This window comes from Sebastes umbrosus, chromosome 3 (assembly GCF_015220745.1).
Source record: "Sebastes umbrosus isolate fSebUmb1 chromosome 3, fSebUmb1.pri, whole genome shotgun sequence".
Classification (NCBI taxonomy): domain Eukaryota; kingdom Metazoa; phylum Chordata; class Actinopteri; order Perciformes; family Sebastidae; genus Sebastes; species Sebastes umbrosus.
Window position 1 is genome coordinate 27,009,529 of NC_051271.1, and position 13,077 is coordinate 27,022,605.

General features: G+C 42.5%; 2 protein-coding genes across 2 annotated transcripts; one reads left to right on the top strand and one right to left on the bottom strand.

Annotated features, from left to right (window-relative positions):
* Nucleotides 1-1,095: 1,095 nt before the first annotated feature.
* tmem186 (transmembrane protein 186) lies at nucleotides 1,096-3,452 on the bottom strand. The gene is made up of 2 exons (XM_037764865.1): nucleotides 3,268-3,452; nucleotides 1,096-2,201 (listed from the first exon to the last, which is right to left on the bottom strand). The coding sequence occupies exons 1-2, from the start codon at nucleotides 3,268-3,270 to the stop codon at nucleotides 1,539-1,541; spliced, it is 666 nt and encodes a 221-aa protein (XP_037620793.1). The 5' UTR covers nucleotides 3,271-3,452; the 3' UTR covers nucleotides 1,096-1,538.
* A 903-nt stretch (nucleotides 3,453-4,355) lies between these two features.
* gde1 (glycerophosphodiester phosphodiesterase 1) lies at nucleotides 4,356-12,556 on the top strand. Its single transcript, XM_037764864.1, has 6 exons — nucleotides 4,356-4,625; nucleotides 7,717-7,892; nucleotides 9,601-9,706; nucleotides 10,243-10,335; nucleotides 11,369-11,580; nucleotides 11,767-12,556. Exons 1-6 carry the CDS (start codon nucleotides 4,356-4,358, stop codon nucleotides 11,912-11,914), a joined length of 1,005 nt encoding a protein of 334 aa, XP_037620792.1. The 3' UTR covers nucleotides 11,915-12,556.
* Nucleotides 12,557-13,077: the final 521 nt, after the last annotated feature.

Here is a 13,077-nt window from a genome sequence, read left to right on the forward strand (position 1 = left end):
CGAGGTCAATGCAATATTGTTGATCATAGGAAGCTCGTCCCGGTTATTAACAATGACAAAAACAAACAGAGGTGGGTCTGTAGTCGGACGTTTTGGAGCAGGACAGCAACAAGTAGAAGTGGGGTTTTCCTACAGTGTAGCAGGGCTCTCCAGGGCCCTTCAAGACATGAAAGAAGCCCTATGGGCTGCCAGAATCCCTTTCAATACACGGAGGTTTTGCAGAGGAAAAACCTCTGATATAGGACCTTTGTTCCTTTGTTCATGTTCTCAAGTGTTCTTTTGGGAGCCCATAGGTGAACCGAGGGTGTTCTTTATCTAGGGTGTGACTGCAATCACACAATAACATCCAGTTCAATCCCTATCTGCTGAACATTTCAGGCTACAGGAGTAGATGTATAGATTAGCAGTAATGTAAACAGCAAGCCATAGGAAGACAAACCATTTAAAATATGACATGTAAACCATACAGTTCCCATGCATTGTCAGCTAGTGCCAGAGCAGGACGTGTGTTTATGTCTTTGCATCCGTGCCATCATGCAGAAGAGGGACTGAAAAGTAAAGAATGTAGTGATATAACTTAAAGTAGCAAACAATTATGAGGCTTAACAGTTACAGATGAGAGTAGTTGCTGTAAAGTTTGGCCAAGTTTCATATTGTTACTCCACGTAATATTCATATATCAGGTGAAGGGAGCAATACAGCAGGTACTGGCTGGATAATAATCACCAGTGCGGCTTATAAAATGAGCACTGCTCCATCTACATCGCTGACCTGGGTTACTGACACTCTGCTCAGCTGCTAGATACATTTGTATGAGCATTTGATACAGTTTTTAGGTACATTATATGGACTCTAGTGACACCTGGTGGTCTAAACAACATACTACAGTGCAGAGAGTGGTAGAAAATTGTGCTCCGTGCAGACCATTGAATGCAGGAATGGACAATGAAGAGCCTGTCTGCAGGTAGGTTTTATTTAGTTGTGTTTATATATACACAGTATATACAGTGTTTAAAAATGTACTCTGCTTTATTACTTACCTTGAAAGTTTTTAGTAAAGTAATTTCAGTGTACTTTTGTCGGTCATTGGTTTACGATGCAACACAACTATTTCCGCTTGTAAAACATTAGGACAACCTCACTTGCACCAAGAAGACTTTGATTTTATTTTACTTTCTCTGCTTCACACATTAAGACACTGGTTACCAGACCAAAGTAATCCGAGTACTCTTAACATCTTACTGCCAACATTGGTCACTTGGCATGTTGTTCCACTCTAAAGGCCACAGTCCTGCTGAAGCCTGCAAATATGCATCCTTACATTTCAATCACAAGCTTCACTAAATAACTAATTAATTAATAATTAGTCTGATATTCACGGTAGACACATCAGACCAATAACAGCTTACATATCTCACTCACAGATTATACAGTCCTCCACTACATAATCTTATTTTTCACGGAAAACAGATCCTTCTCATTATAACAAGTTGACTATTACAGTTCCAATCTGTACATTTTGAATAAGTTATATATCTTTATAAAGCTCCAAACACTTTCTCAAAACCCTGTTTGTCCACCACACGTCCCAAATGAGTGGAGAAATACAACGTCTGTGGACTGCTGTATCTCTTTAGTTTCACTATTGTCTCGCTGGCGAAGTCCCCCGTATCCGCAATGGTCATAACATCTGACACAGGCATGTAGATATCATGGCGCCGGCCCCAGAAGGTGAGACGGGACACTTTGAGAGTGGTCTGAGACGGGTCCAGGTACATCATCCCCACAACCCTCCTGAAGAAGTGACTGGCAGTGTACAGCATGACACCAGCGAACAGCGCTATACCCGTTGTGTAGCTGACAAGAAAGAAGGAAACGTCTCCATGGAGGTAGAGGTAGTACACTGGGGGCAAGATGACCACGGTGATTGCAGTTTGGAGCAGTTTGAGTCTGGACACGGCTCTGAGGAGCTTAATGTGCGGCAGGGTGTAAATCATAGTGTACTTTTCTGTGGACAAGTCAGAGTACCTGACCAGGGCTGTGATTTGAGGTATAAGGGGTCTGTGGAAGCTCTGCTGGATGGGTGTGTGACCTGGCGAGTGAGGCTGCACACCATAAGGTATCCGACCTGTGAGTAGACATGATCCTCTGGTACAGGACAGGATGTGGGAGGTTGACCTGTGCAGCAGCACTGACCTGATCTGTGGAAAAATAACAGATACATTTAACACTTCACACTGGAGACAAAACAATTAGTAGATGAATTGATTAGTCAAAAACGTTGATAATCAATTTGTCATTTTTAAGCAAAAATGCAATACATCCCTGGATCAGCATGTCAGATATGATATTCACTGTTTTTCTTTATCTTCTATCACAGTTAACTGAATACCTTTGGGATTTGGACTGTTGGTCGCACAAAACAAGCAATGCGTTGCAATTTTTTTTACTATTAATTAATAAATTGATAGAGAAAAATAAACGTTATTGCAACCTTACACGTAATTATACAAAGAAATGCAATACAGCCACACAAATATAACTCCAAATAGCTAAAAATTAAAAAGTCTCAACAAATTCTAAACATTGGATTGCATTACATTAAAGATAGATAGATAGATAGATAGATAGATAGATACTAGACATAGATAGATAGATAGATAGATAGATAGATAGATAGATAGATAGATAGATACCAGACATAGATAGATAGATAGATAGATAGTAACTTTATTGATCCTGAGGGAAATTCAAGTTTACAGCATCACAGTTCCATAGTGCAAAACATGTTAGTAAAAAGGCAGTAAAAAAGTTAGTAGTGCAAAGTACAAAAAAATATACCAGATATAAAAATACAAGGAGATGAAGAAAACTGTTAAAACTGAATATAGTGCAGGGTAACAGCTGTGATACAGGACTATTAAAGAAGTGAATATAGTGCAGGGTAACTCCAGTAGCTTATAATAGCTTATACAGGTGTTCTTGTTATTTTGGTCACCCTATGCATAACAAGCATCATCATGGCTGCAGTTGCACTTTTTGTGACGTTGTTGTGTAGCAGTTTACTAATAATAAACATTAAACAACTATTGTAAGTAGTAAACATGTTATTAGGTAAACAAATGAGAGATGCATAACTCCTGTCATTTAACCCAGGCAGAGCAGTTAGATAGCTTTATCTGGCTGATAACTCAATGTTCACAGTTTCCCTGATCTCCTGCAGAACAGTAAAAGCATGATAAGAGTTTGAGAGAGAAAGAGGCTCACCATGACCGACGACAGACTTCACAGAAGAGGACAAACATAAAAACAAGCTTCTTTTTTATCAATTAAGAGACATCCCAAAGACTGTTAGCTAACATGACGTATACACTCTGACCCGGATGTAATCAGCAATAGAGATGTGTAGGTCACGAACGAGCCGGTTCAAAGAGCCAGCTCTTTTAAGTGACCGATAAGAACCGGCTCCCGTCAGAGAGCCGTTTTCACTGACTGTGACTGAATTTTGTGTTAATGACGTCAGTGCGACCAATCAGGTGATGACAGACAAGGGTCATATCATCAAGCAGGGAGGGGCGGGGTGCACGGCGCGCTGACAGTCTACAGGTACAGAGCAGGAGGGAGAGGAGGAGAGAAAGAGAGAAAGAGAGAAAGAGAGTGCGTTGCGCGAATAGCGGACAAGATGAGTGACAGTCGGAAACGAAGCAGCATGTAAAATTATGATATTCTGGAAATTATAAGGTTTAGTATAATTATATTGAATAATTTAAGTGATATATGTGCACACATACTAATCATATGTCAAAACTGTGCTAAATTTGGCTAAATTATAAAAAGGCAGAAGTGGTAAAATGAAGAGCCGACTCTTCTTGGTGAGCTGAGCCAAATGATCTGGCTCACTAAAAAGAACCGGAATACCCATCACTAACTCTGACACTCTGACCCGGAAGTAATCAACAACCGTTTTTTTATTATTTTGTTTGCACGTGTGCCCCCGTGTGGAAATAATTTAATATATCACTTTAGATACTTTTAATTGAGATTTTACTAAAAAATCTCACCTGAATCTAAAACCTGTAAATTTTTTGCTGTAAAAAGCATCTCAGCTTGCGGAAGCGCTGTTACGTCACATCCGCCGCAGAGTGCTTCCCTTCCTGTGTCACGTGTTATTCTGTCCGACCAGCTGCAGGGTTTCTCCCGGTTCTAATACGTGTTTTATTGATCTGTTTGTATGTTATCACTCAGCTAGGCGGAGCATGAGCTGACCTCATAAAGGCGTTTGAAGAAAGTAACTTTAGTTTTAGTAGTTATTAGTTGTTTGACCCTCAAGTCAGAAAGACAAACAAGAGGACAGCATGCTGCAGCTGGGAGATGAGGTGACTCTGTTCTCGGTCCTCTTCGTGCTGGTCCTGCTGGGCTCCCGGAGCCCGCTGTGGTCCACAGCCCTCACCGCCTCGCTCTACCTCTTCCTCACCGTGTTCCGGTTCCCCCAGGTACCGGCCAGCCGAGCCCGGCAGGTGCTGCACCCGGACAAGGGCGCGGTGGGCTCCGGGCAGGTGTCAGTGGTCGCACACCGGGGCGGTGGACACGACGCACCGGAGAACACCTTAGTCTCCATCCGGGAGGTGAGAGGAGAGGAGAGGAGAGAGGAGGGGAGAGGAGAGGAGAGGAGAGGAGAGAGAGGAGAGGAGAGGAGAGGAGAGGAGAGGAGGGGAGAAGAGAGGAGAGGAGAGGAGAGGAGAGGAGAGGAGAAGAGAGGAGAGGAGGGGAGAGAGAGGAGAGGAGAAGAGAGGAGAGGAGGTGAGAGGAGAGGAGAGGAGAAGAGAGGAGAGGAGGGGAGAAGAGAGGAGAGGAGAAGAGAGGAGAGGAGAGGAGGGGAGAAGAGAGGAGGGGAGAGGAGAGGAGAGGAGAAGAGAGGAGAGGAGGGGAGAAGAGAGGAGAGGAGAAGAGAGGAGAGGAGAGGAGGGGAGAAGAGAGGAGGGGAGAGGAGAGGAGAGGAGAGGAGAAGAGAGGAGAGGAGGGGAGAAGAGAGGAGGGGAGAGGAGAGGAGAGGAGAGGAGAAGAGAGGAGAGGAGGGGAGAAGAGAGGAGAGGAGAAGAGAGGAGAGGAGAGGAGAGGAGAGGGGAAGAGAGGAGAGGAGGGGAGAAGAGAGGAGGGGAGAGGAGAGGAGAGGAGAGGAGGGGAGAAGAGAGGAGAGAGAGGAGAGGAGAAGAGAGGAGAGGAGGGGAGAAGAGAGGAGAGGAGAAGAGAGGAGAGGAGGGGAGAAGAGAGGAGAGGAGAAGAGAGGAGAGGAGAGGAGGGGAGAAGAGAGGAGGGGAGAGGAGAGGAGAGGAGAAGAGAGGAGAGGAGGGGAGAAGAGAGGAGGGGAGAGGAGAGGAGAGGAGAGGAGAAGAGAGGAGAGGAGGGGAGAAGAGAGGAGAGGAGAAGAGAGGAGAGGAGAGGAGAGGAGAGGGGAAGAGAGGAGAGGAGGGGAGAAGAGAGGAGGGGAGAGGAGAGGAGAGGAGAGGAGGGGAGAAGAGAGGAGAGGAGAAGAGAGGAGAGGAGAGGAGAGGAGAGGGGAGAGGAGAGGAGAGGAGAGGAGGGGAGGGGAGGGGAGGGGAGGGGAGAGGAGAGGAGAGGAGAGGAGAGGAGAGGAGAGGAGGGGAGGGGAGAAGAGAGGAGAGGAGAGGAGAGGAGAGGAGAGGAGGTGAGGGGAGGGGAGGGGAGAGGAGAGGAGAGGAGAGGAGAGGAGAGGAGAGGAGGGGAGAGGAGAGGAGAGGAGAGGAGAGGAGGTGAGAGGAGGGGAGGGGAGGGGATGAAACATCAAACAATGAATAAAAACATGGAAAAATTACAAAATGAAACACAGAAACAATGAGAAACAGATTGACAAAAACAGACAAACACACATGTGGATGAGGTTTATAGAAAGGCTTGCCTAGAGACACTTAAAACAGTCCAGAGATTCAGCAGCTCTAATAGATTAGAGGAGGTGATTCCAGAGAGTTGGGGCTAAAACAGAAAAGGCCCGATCACCTTTTGTTTAGCAGTTTGAGCGGGGGATGGATAAAAGGCAGAGATTAGAGGATCGAAGTGTTCGACAGGTCGAATATGGAACAAGGAGATCAGCAATGTAACGGGGGGCGAGGTCATGCAGTGCCTTAAATGTAATTAACAAGATATTAAAATTGGTTCTGAATTTTAAAGGGGGCCAATGGAGGGATGCCAGAACAGGGGTGATGTGAGACCGACGGCTAGTTCTGGTTAATAACCCTGGCCGCTGCATTTTGAACCACGTGTAGGCGATTTAAAGCAGATTGACTGAGGCAGGTGTAGAGGGAATTACAATAGTCTAGACGGGAGAATATGAAAGTGTGAATTAATAGTTCAAGATCCGTGGAGGACAAGATGCATCTGATTTTTGAAATGTTTCTTAGTTGGAGAAAGCAGGTCTGGACAGTGTGTAGTATGTAACTGTGAGAAACCTACACAACATAGTCTCTAAGGCCTGATTGATGCTGAATATTTAAAGCAGCAGTGGGTAGAATTGGAGCTAATATGATTTTTAAAAAGTTATTTTTTATAAAACGGTCACTATATCCTGACAGTTGTGCATGAGACAGGTAATCTGAAAAAAAATCATGTGCTTCTGTGTGCTTCTGTGTCCTCCGGTGCTCCTAATGGCATCTGCAGGATTTCACAGACCGGAGGAAAACAAGCAATCAGAGCCGAGCTGGAACCTTGCCGTCTCTGAGCAGCTGTCAATCACTCGTGAATTCCGATCAAACGGTCAAACTAGGCAGCGCTGATCAAATATGAATCAATATTCTGTTACTGTAATGCCTATTTCTTGTCTCTTCGTCTTCAAAAACATCTTATAGTGTACTGTTTAGCTGTAAAATGAGAACGTTTGTTCTAGTTGAGATCAAGCTGAGGAAATACCAAGCACCGCCCACCAGCCGGTGCAAACTTTCTGATTTTACAGCTAGACAGTACACTGCAAGATGTTTCTGAAAACCTTTGAGGAGAGAAATAGTCATTACAGTAACAGAATATTGATTCATATTTGATCAGCGCTGCCTAGTTTGACCGTTTGATCAGAGTTTGTGAGTGATTGACAGCTGCCTCCATTGAATGAACAGTCAATAGGAACGCTCTCTCTCTGAAATGACCTGTGATTGGCCAAAGTCTCCCGTCACGGGGTAGATTTTCTAAAGCCTGAAAACAGAGCCATGAGGAGGAGCAGAAGTCTAGTTATCTCTCAGAACACTTGAATTACAATATGCTGAAAGGTTATTATGGAGTTTTTGCCCAATGTTTTGCCCAAAAATAGTATGCCTACTGCAGGTTTAACACCTTTAAAATCATTATTTTTTAAAACAATGATTACTGAACAAAATGTTTTGAATTTGAAAAACAAACCTGTCAATGCTCTCCAGTGGACAATTACATAATGGAGACTGTATTTAAATTACGTCTTACATGTCTTAAGTGTTTCTATATTGCAATTTCTTGTTCCTTAAAGGCCAACATACACCACTACCAATATATCTCCAGTAAGATAATATCTGCTGATATGTAAGCCCAGTACATATATTTTTTCATATAAAGTCAAAGTCAGTGAGGTTAAAACTATGGTTCAGGCTGCTTTTCAGCTTTTTTAACTGACCATGACCAGAAACAAACCCTCCTGAAATACTTGATATCCAACCCTTTTATTTGTCTTCCCTTCTCTAGGCCAGTAAGAATGGGGCGACGGGCGTGGAGTTGGACCTGGAGTTCACAGCAGACGGCGTCCCAATACTAATGCACGACGAGACTGTGGACCGGACCACCAACGGGTCGGGACCTCTCAGCCAGATGAAACTGTCCGAGTTGGGTAAACTGGACGCAGCTGCTAAACATCGTCTCTGGTAAGAAAGAAGGATATAGCTGGGAATGCACACAAGCATACAGGCAGATGAGCAGACATTGAACATTTTCTTTTTTAGGCATTTTTTTTTTCAGCTGATGCTTTTAGATTTAGGATGATACAGGTTTTTGCAGGTTGCATGTACAGTTGACATGTCAATTAAAGAAGAGGCTGTATGCAAACTATTCATCTTCGTTTAGAAAGCCAGTGGTGGGAAAAGAAATTCAAGCTGATTAGCACAATATTTGGGGAAAAAAAGATAAAAGGAAGGGACAATTAGGGAAGCAGTCGTTTTGCTAAATGTCCCAAAAGAAACAAACTTGTCAAAGTGGTGTGGCAGGTGTGGCAGCAGGTCAGACAAGTCATGCGTGTTTTCTGGGCTAGCTCGAGGTTTAAAGTGTTAAACACTGTGGGCTACGTCATGATTTAGTGCTTTGTGACTTATGTTTGGTCACAACTTGCTGATGTAGCCTGCCTTTAACTGCAGGTCAGAGTACTGCCTTTCCACCGACGGGCTTGTTTCAAATGTACTTTCGGCAGCAGAATTGCCCGTTACAGAAAACTGTTGTTGTGGCGGAGAATCAGAGCGAATTCAAAACGCTTTGTTGTTACAGTCAGAAACAAAACACTGCACCAAATGGCGCACTGCAGCATATCTTCGCATGTTATAGCCACCTGTTCAGGTACAGCTAATGGGGATGCTGAGTTGATCATTTTACAGTTACACGTGGAGATATTTGATGGTGGGGATAATCTGTGTGCAAGGATACTGGAGGGCTCCAAGACATTTGTAAGAAGACAAACACTAAAAGGAGATGTTAAAAATACATTTGATCAGAAACGAGAGAGGCAAGTTGCTATTTATACAGAGGTGTGCTGTTTGTTATACATGTGAGACAAATAACCCACAGGTTTCTAAAAACAGCTCACTTCAGAACAAGCAATAGAAGAAAGAAAAATGCAAAACAGTCTCTCAAAGATAAGAAGTTAAGATACAGCCAGTAAAGTTGCAGATGTAAACACCATTCTAGGACCTTGACACAAGAAGATTTAAACTAGAAAGTCTAACAGTGAGTGATAATTTACTGTAATAAAATATAAAATGACCATGATATGTCATCTAAGATTAAGGAAACATGCTGAATTGAAATACGGGCTTCTCCGACAACAACGCTACAGCAGGTATGTTCTCCTTTTGAAGTTTTTATTCCAGTCAGAACGTCCACTGACACCCTGTTGTCACATATGAAACAAATCGGCATACAAACACATCCTTCTGCAGCCATGGAAGCAAACAAACTGTATCAACAGAGATAACATCATGTTAAGTTCTATCCAACCTGAAAAGCCTCGCCAAATCTCTCTGTGGTCCGTGTGCGCGCATGGAGCCTGTATACATATTTTACATGTCTGATTGTACTGTAATCACATAGGGGTCCTTGTAGTTATTATATTATTACCCCGGCTTTACCCATGAAAAATGTTTCTTGTCTATATAAATTAGACAGACAGACAGATGCTGAGGGCCTTAATATACAGAGACTCATGAACATTATCACATCATCATAATCCAGATGTGGAAAAGTTAGGTGTATCTCTGATCGAAGTTAAGTGTAATGTTTCCCACGTAAATAGTAAATTTGTTTGAAAAGCACAATAAACATGTGAGCCTGAGATCGCACGGAAACATTTGTGTCCTTCGTCACCAGGGACAAGTTTGCTGGAGAGAAGATCCCAACTCTGGAGGAGGCGGTGGAGGAATGCATCAAACTGCAGCTCACCATCTACTTTGATGTCAAAGGTCATCCAAATGAGGTGCAGCCAACAAAAATCAAGAGTTTATTATGTGCACTCTGTCTGTCATACTTGTTGATTTAATTGATTTGTGCCTAGTCAGCCTTGCATAAAGAAGAGAACATGACGTTATCAGGATTATTGTGGTCCAAAGCTAGCTTTTACTGTGCCCAAACTAACAAACTGAGCCCGAGACAACTGTTGCAACTCCTAGCTGAATGATGCAGTCATTTACTCAAGCTTCAGTGTTTGAACTATTTCATTCTGCATATCAAAAAGCTAGATTAAACATTGTGTACTTTCATTTCTCAGGACATTTTTTAGGTTGAATAATGAATGCAGAGCTGCAGTTGTCGCTGTTGTTCCAGGCAGTGAAATTCTTGAGTTTCACAGCAGTGCATCTACACATACACAGCTGCTAGTTACCACCAAATAGTTTCACAGGAACACACACACACACACACACACACACACACACAATGATCTAAAGCCTCACACACACAACTCTAAATAGCAGACTGTCCTACAGTAACCATGTGTTTCTCCTCCCCTCCCAGGCAGCCGAAGCTCTGAAAAAATTGTTCAAAAAACATCCAGTCCTCTACAACAGCAGCATCGTCTGCTCCTTTGAGCCTAAAGTCATCTACAGGGTAAGAGGGCTCTCTGAAGTTTTTCAGAAGTGGGTGTTTGGCCAGTAGTATACAGTACCTGAACAAAGTCAGATTTACATCGTTTTACTGTCTAAGTGCTGTGGAACAAAAGGGGACAGTTAATAAATAAGACTGTGAACATTTTGATTGGGTAACCAGCCTGCACATATTGCTGCAAACACCACCAAATGAAATGGTTTGTTCTGGTCACATCCCTCCCATGATGCCTGCATAAACTAAGGCTGCCCCCCCTCTTAGTCTATTAGTCGACTAATCAGTCATTTTGGTCTTAGTCAACTAAGATTTCTTGAGTTGTTTTTTAATGCTTTTTCATTCTGAATGACTCATTTTTAACTTCTGAGCACATCTCTGGTAAACACAAGATTTAAAGTGGTGCTTTTGTGTGACTCTTTGTGGAGAAACTCAGTTTTACAGATCTGTAGATTAAATCAACTAATCCATTAGCCAACAAAATTGTAAAAGTGTTAGTCGACTAAGAATTTCTTTGGTCGAGGACACCCCTAGCATAAACACTATGCACCTCATGAACTTGCACCTCAGGTGATGCCGTTACAGATGAGTTTGCATGTTTACCATATTTCCAGAGATACAACTTTACCTGACTTTGACTGAACAATGCCAGTACGCCTATTTTGTCAGTGGAAAACCACAATAATCGCAGTGTTCAATGCTTGAGCTCTGGCTCATCATCTCTGGCCACCAATAATGCTAGCTATACAAACTGGGATAACCTGACCAGTATGGATTACCTAACAGACAACAAGTGACTTACTGTATGAAAGTAACAATAGGGAATTTATTTTCTGCAAATGCAAAAATTAAAAAAAAATTTAAACAGAACAGGCTGTCTTTTTGTCTCTCTCTTCTCTCCCCACTGTCTCATAGTTAACATACTGGTACTGATTAAATAAACTGAAATATTTGCTCACATTCCTGTCATGTATTGCATTGCTGTTGTATCTATCATATTGCTAACATTCACCATTATTTTAACTCTGTCTCTGTTCCACAGATGAGGCAGAGCGACCCAGAAGTGGTCACGGCATTGACCCACCGGCCATGGAGCCTGAGTCGGCTCGGAGATGGTGCCCCGCGTTTCTCGTCGCTATGGAAACACCATTGGATGACACTAATGGACGTGGTGTTGGACTGGGCGCACCATCACGTGCTGTGGAAGCTCTGTGGCATCTCAGCCTTCCTTGTACAGAAGAACTTTGTCTCACCGTGAGTTTCCACAGCTGAGACCAAACAGTCATACTCTCTCATTATAACTAGAACACTAGAGACTAATTATTTGGATCACCACAGGGTGTTTGCTCAACAAATTCCTGTTTTGAACTGGTTCAGGAAGAACATTACTAATTACTAGAATAACTGTAATTAACTGTGTTTTTTGTGTGCTGTCTGCAGGAACTATGCCCAGTACTGGGCCCAGAGGGGGGTGGAAGTGGTAGCCTGGACAGTCAACACAAAAGTGGAGAAAGATTACTACCAGGAGCATCTGCAAGTCAACTACATCACTGACAGCCTTGTGGAAGACTGTGAGCCCCATTACTGAGAAACACATGAACCCACTACAGGATGTGTTCACACACATACTCATTAAACAAAATAATCAAATCCCTATGAAAGGACCGTTTCACTGTCTACTTGTCACCCATAATGTGGCATCAGGTAAGAGAACGTATGCCAATCTTATTCCCATGCACACTGTTATTATTGTGAGTGTGTGTATGTCGATTTGAGGTAATCAAACTGACCAGACTAAAGTATCTGTAATAGACTTAATCAAACGTACTGTATTCACCAACTCAGGAATGCAATTTTTTGGGGGTTATTGAGTCTTTCAAGGCCTACAGTATAGTATCATATACGGTCTGTGCTTTTTACTCAGTAAAGGCCATTCGTCTGATGTTAACTACCTAGAAATGATTTTATTACTCATAGAAAATGAATACTTGTTTAGAAGTAATACAAATGAACACTTTATGTCTTTGATAAAATGCACATATGAAACTGAAATGTATTACTATACTACTCATAAATGTTATACTATTCTGTCTTTCACAGGTTTTATCGGGCTCAGTTTTAAAGCTAGAGTGAAGATACTGGTATCCTATGAAACTACAAAGCCTATTGCATGTTGTGAAGAATGCTAAATAACAATTCAAAGTTACATTAAATTTTTAGAAAGGAAAAACTGCCATGGCCATTTTTAAAGGGGTCCCTTGACATCTGACCTGAAGATATGTACATGAAAATGTGTTCAGTGGGTACCCACGAGTCTTCCCTTTACAGACATGCCCACTTTGTGATAATCACATGCAGTTTTGGGCAAAAACCATGCAGTTATTTGTATGTAGTACAAATGTGTTATTTTCACCTATTCTAAAATGTTGTATTTGAATATTTCTGCATACTGGGGTCCCTAAACAGTCTTGGAGTTACATAAATTGGATATCACTGAAAAGCTGAGACTCTTATGGATGCAATGAGTCCAATTGTATTCATGTGTGATGATGTTAGTCCCCATAGTAACCATTTCACATAGTGACTTTTTCTTTAAACTCAGATTATATACTGTACGTATGGTGGTGTGTCTTTATACTATGACAATTGTAATACATCGCCTTGCTTACAGTATTGCAACATATCGCAATATATTGACTTATTACCCCATGATCATGATACGTATCGTATCGCCAGATTCTTGCCAATAAA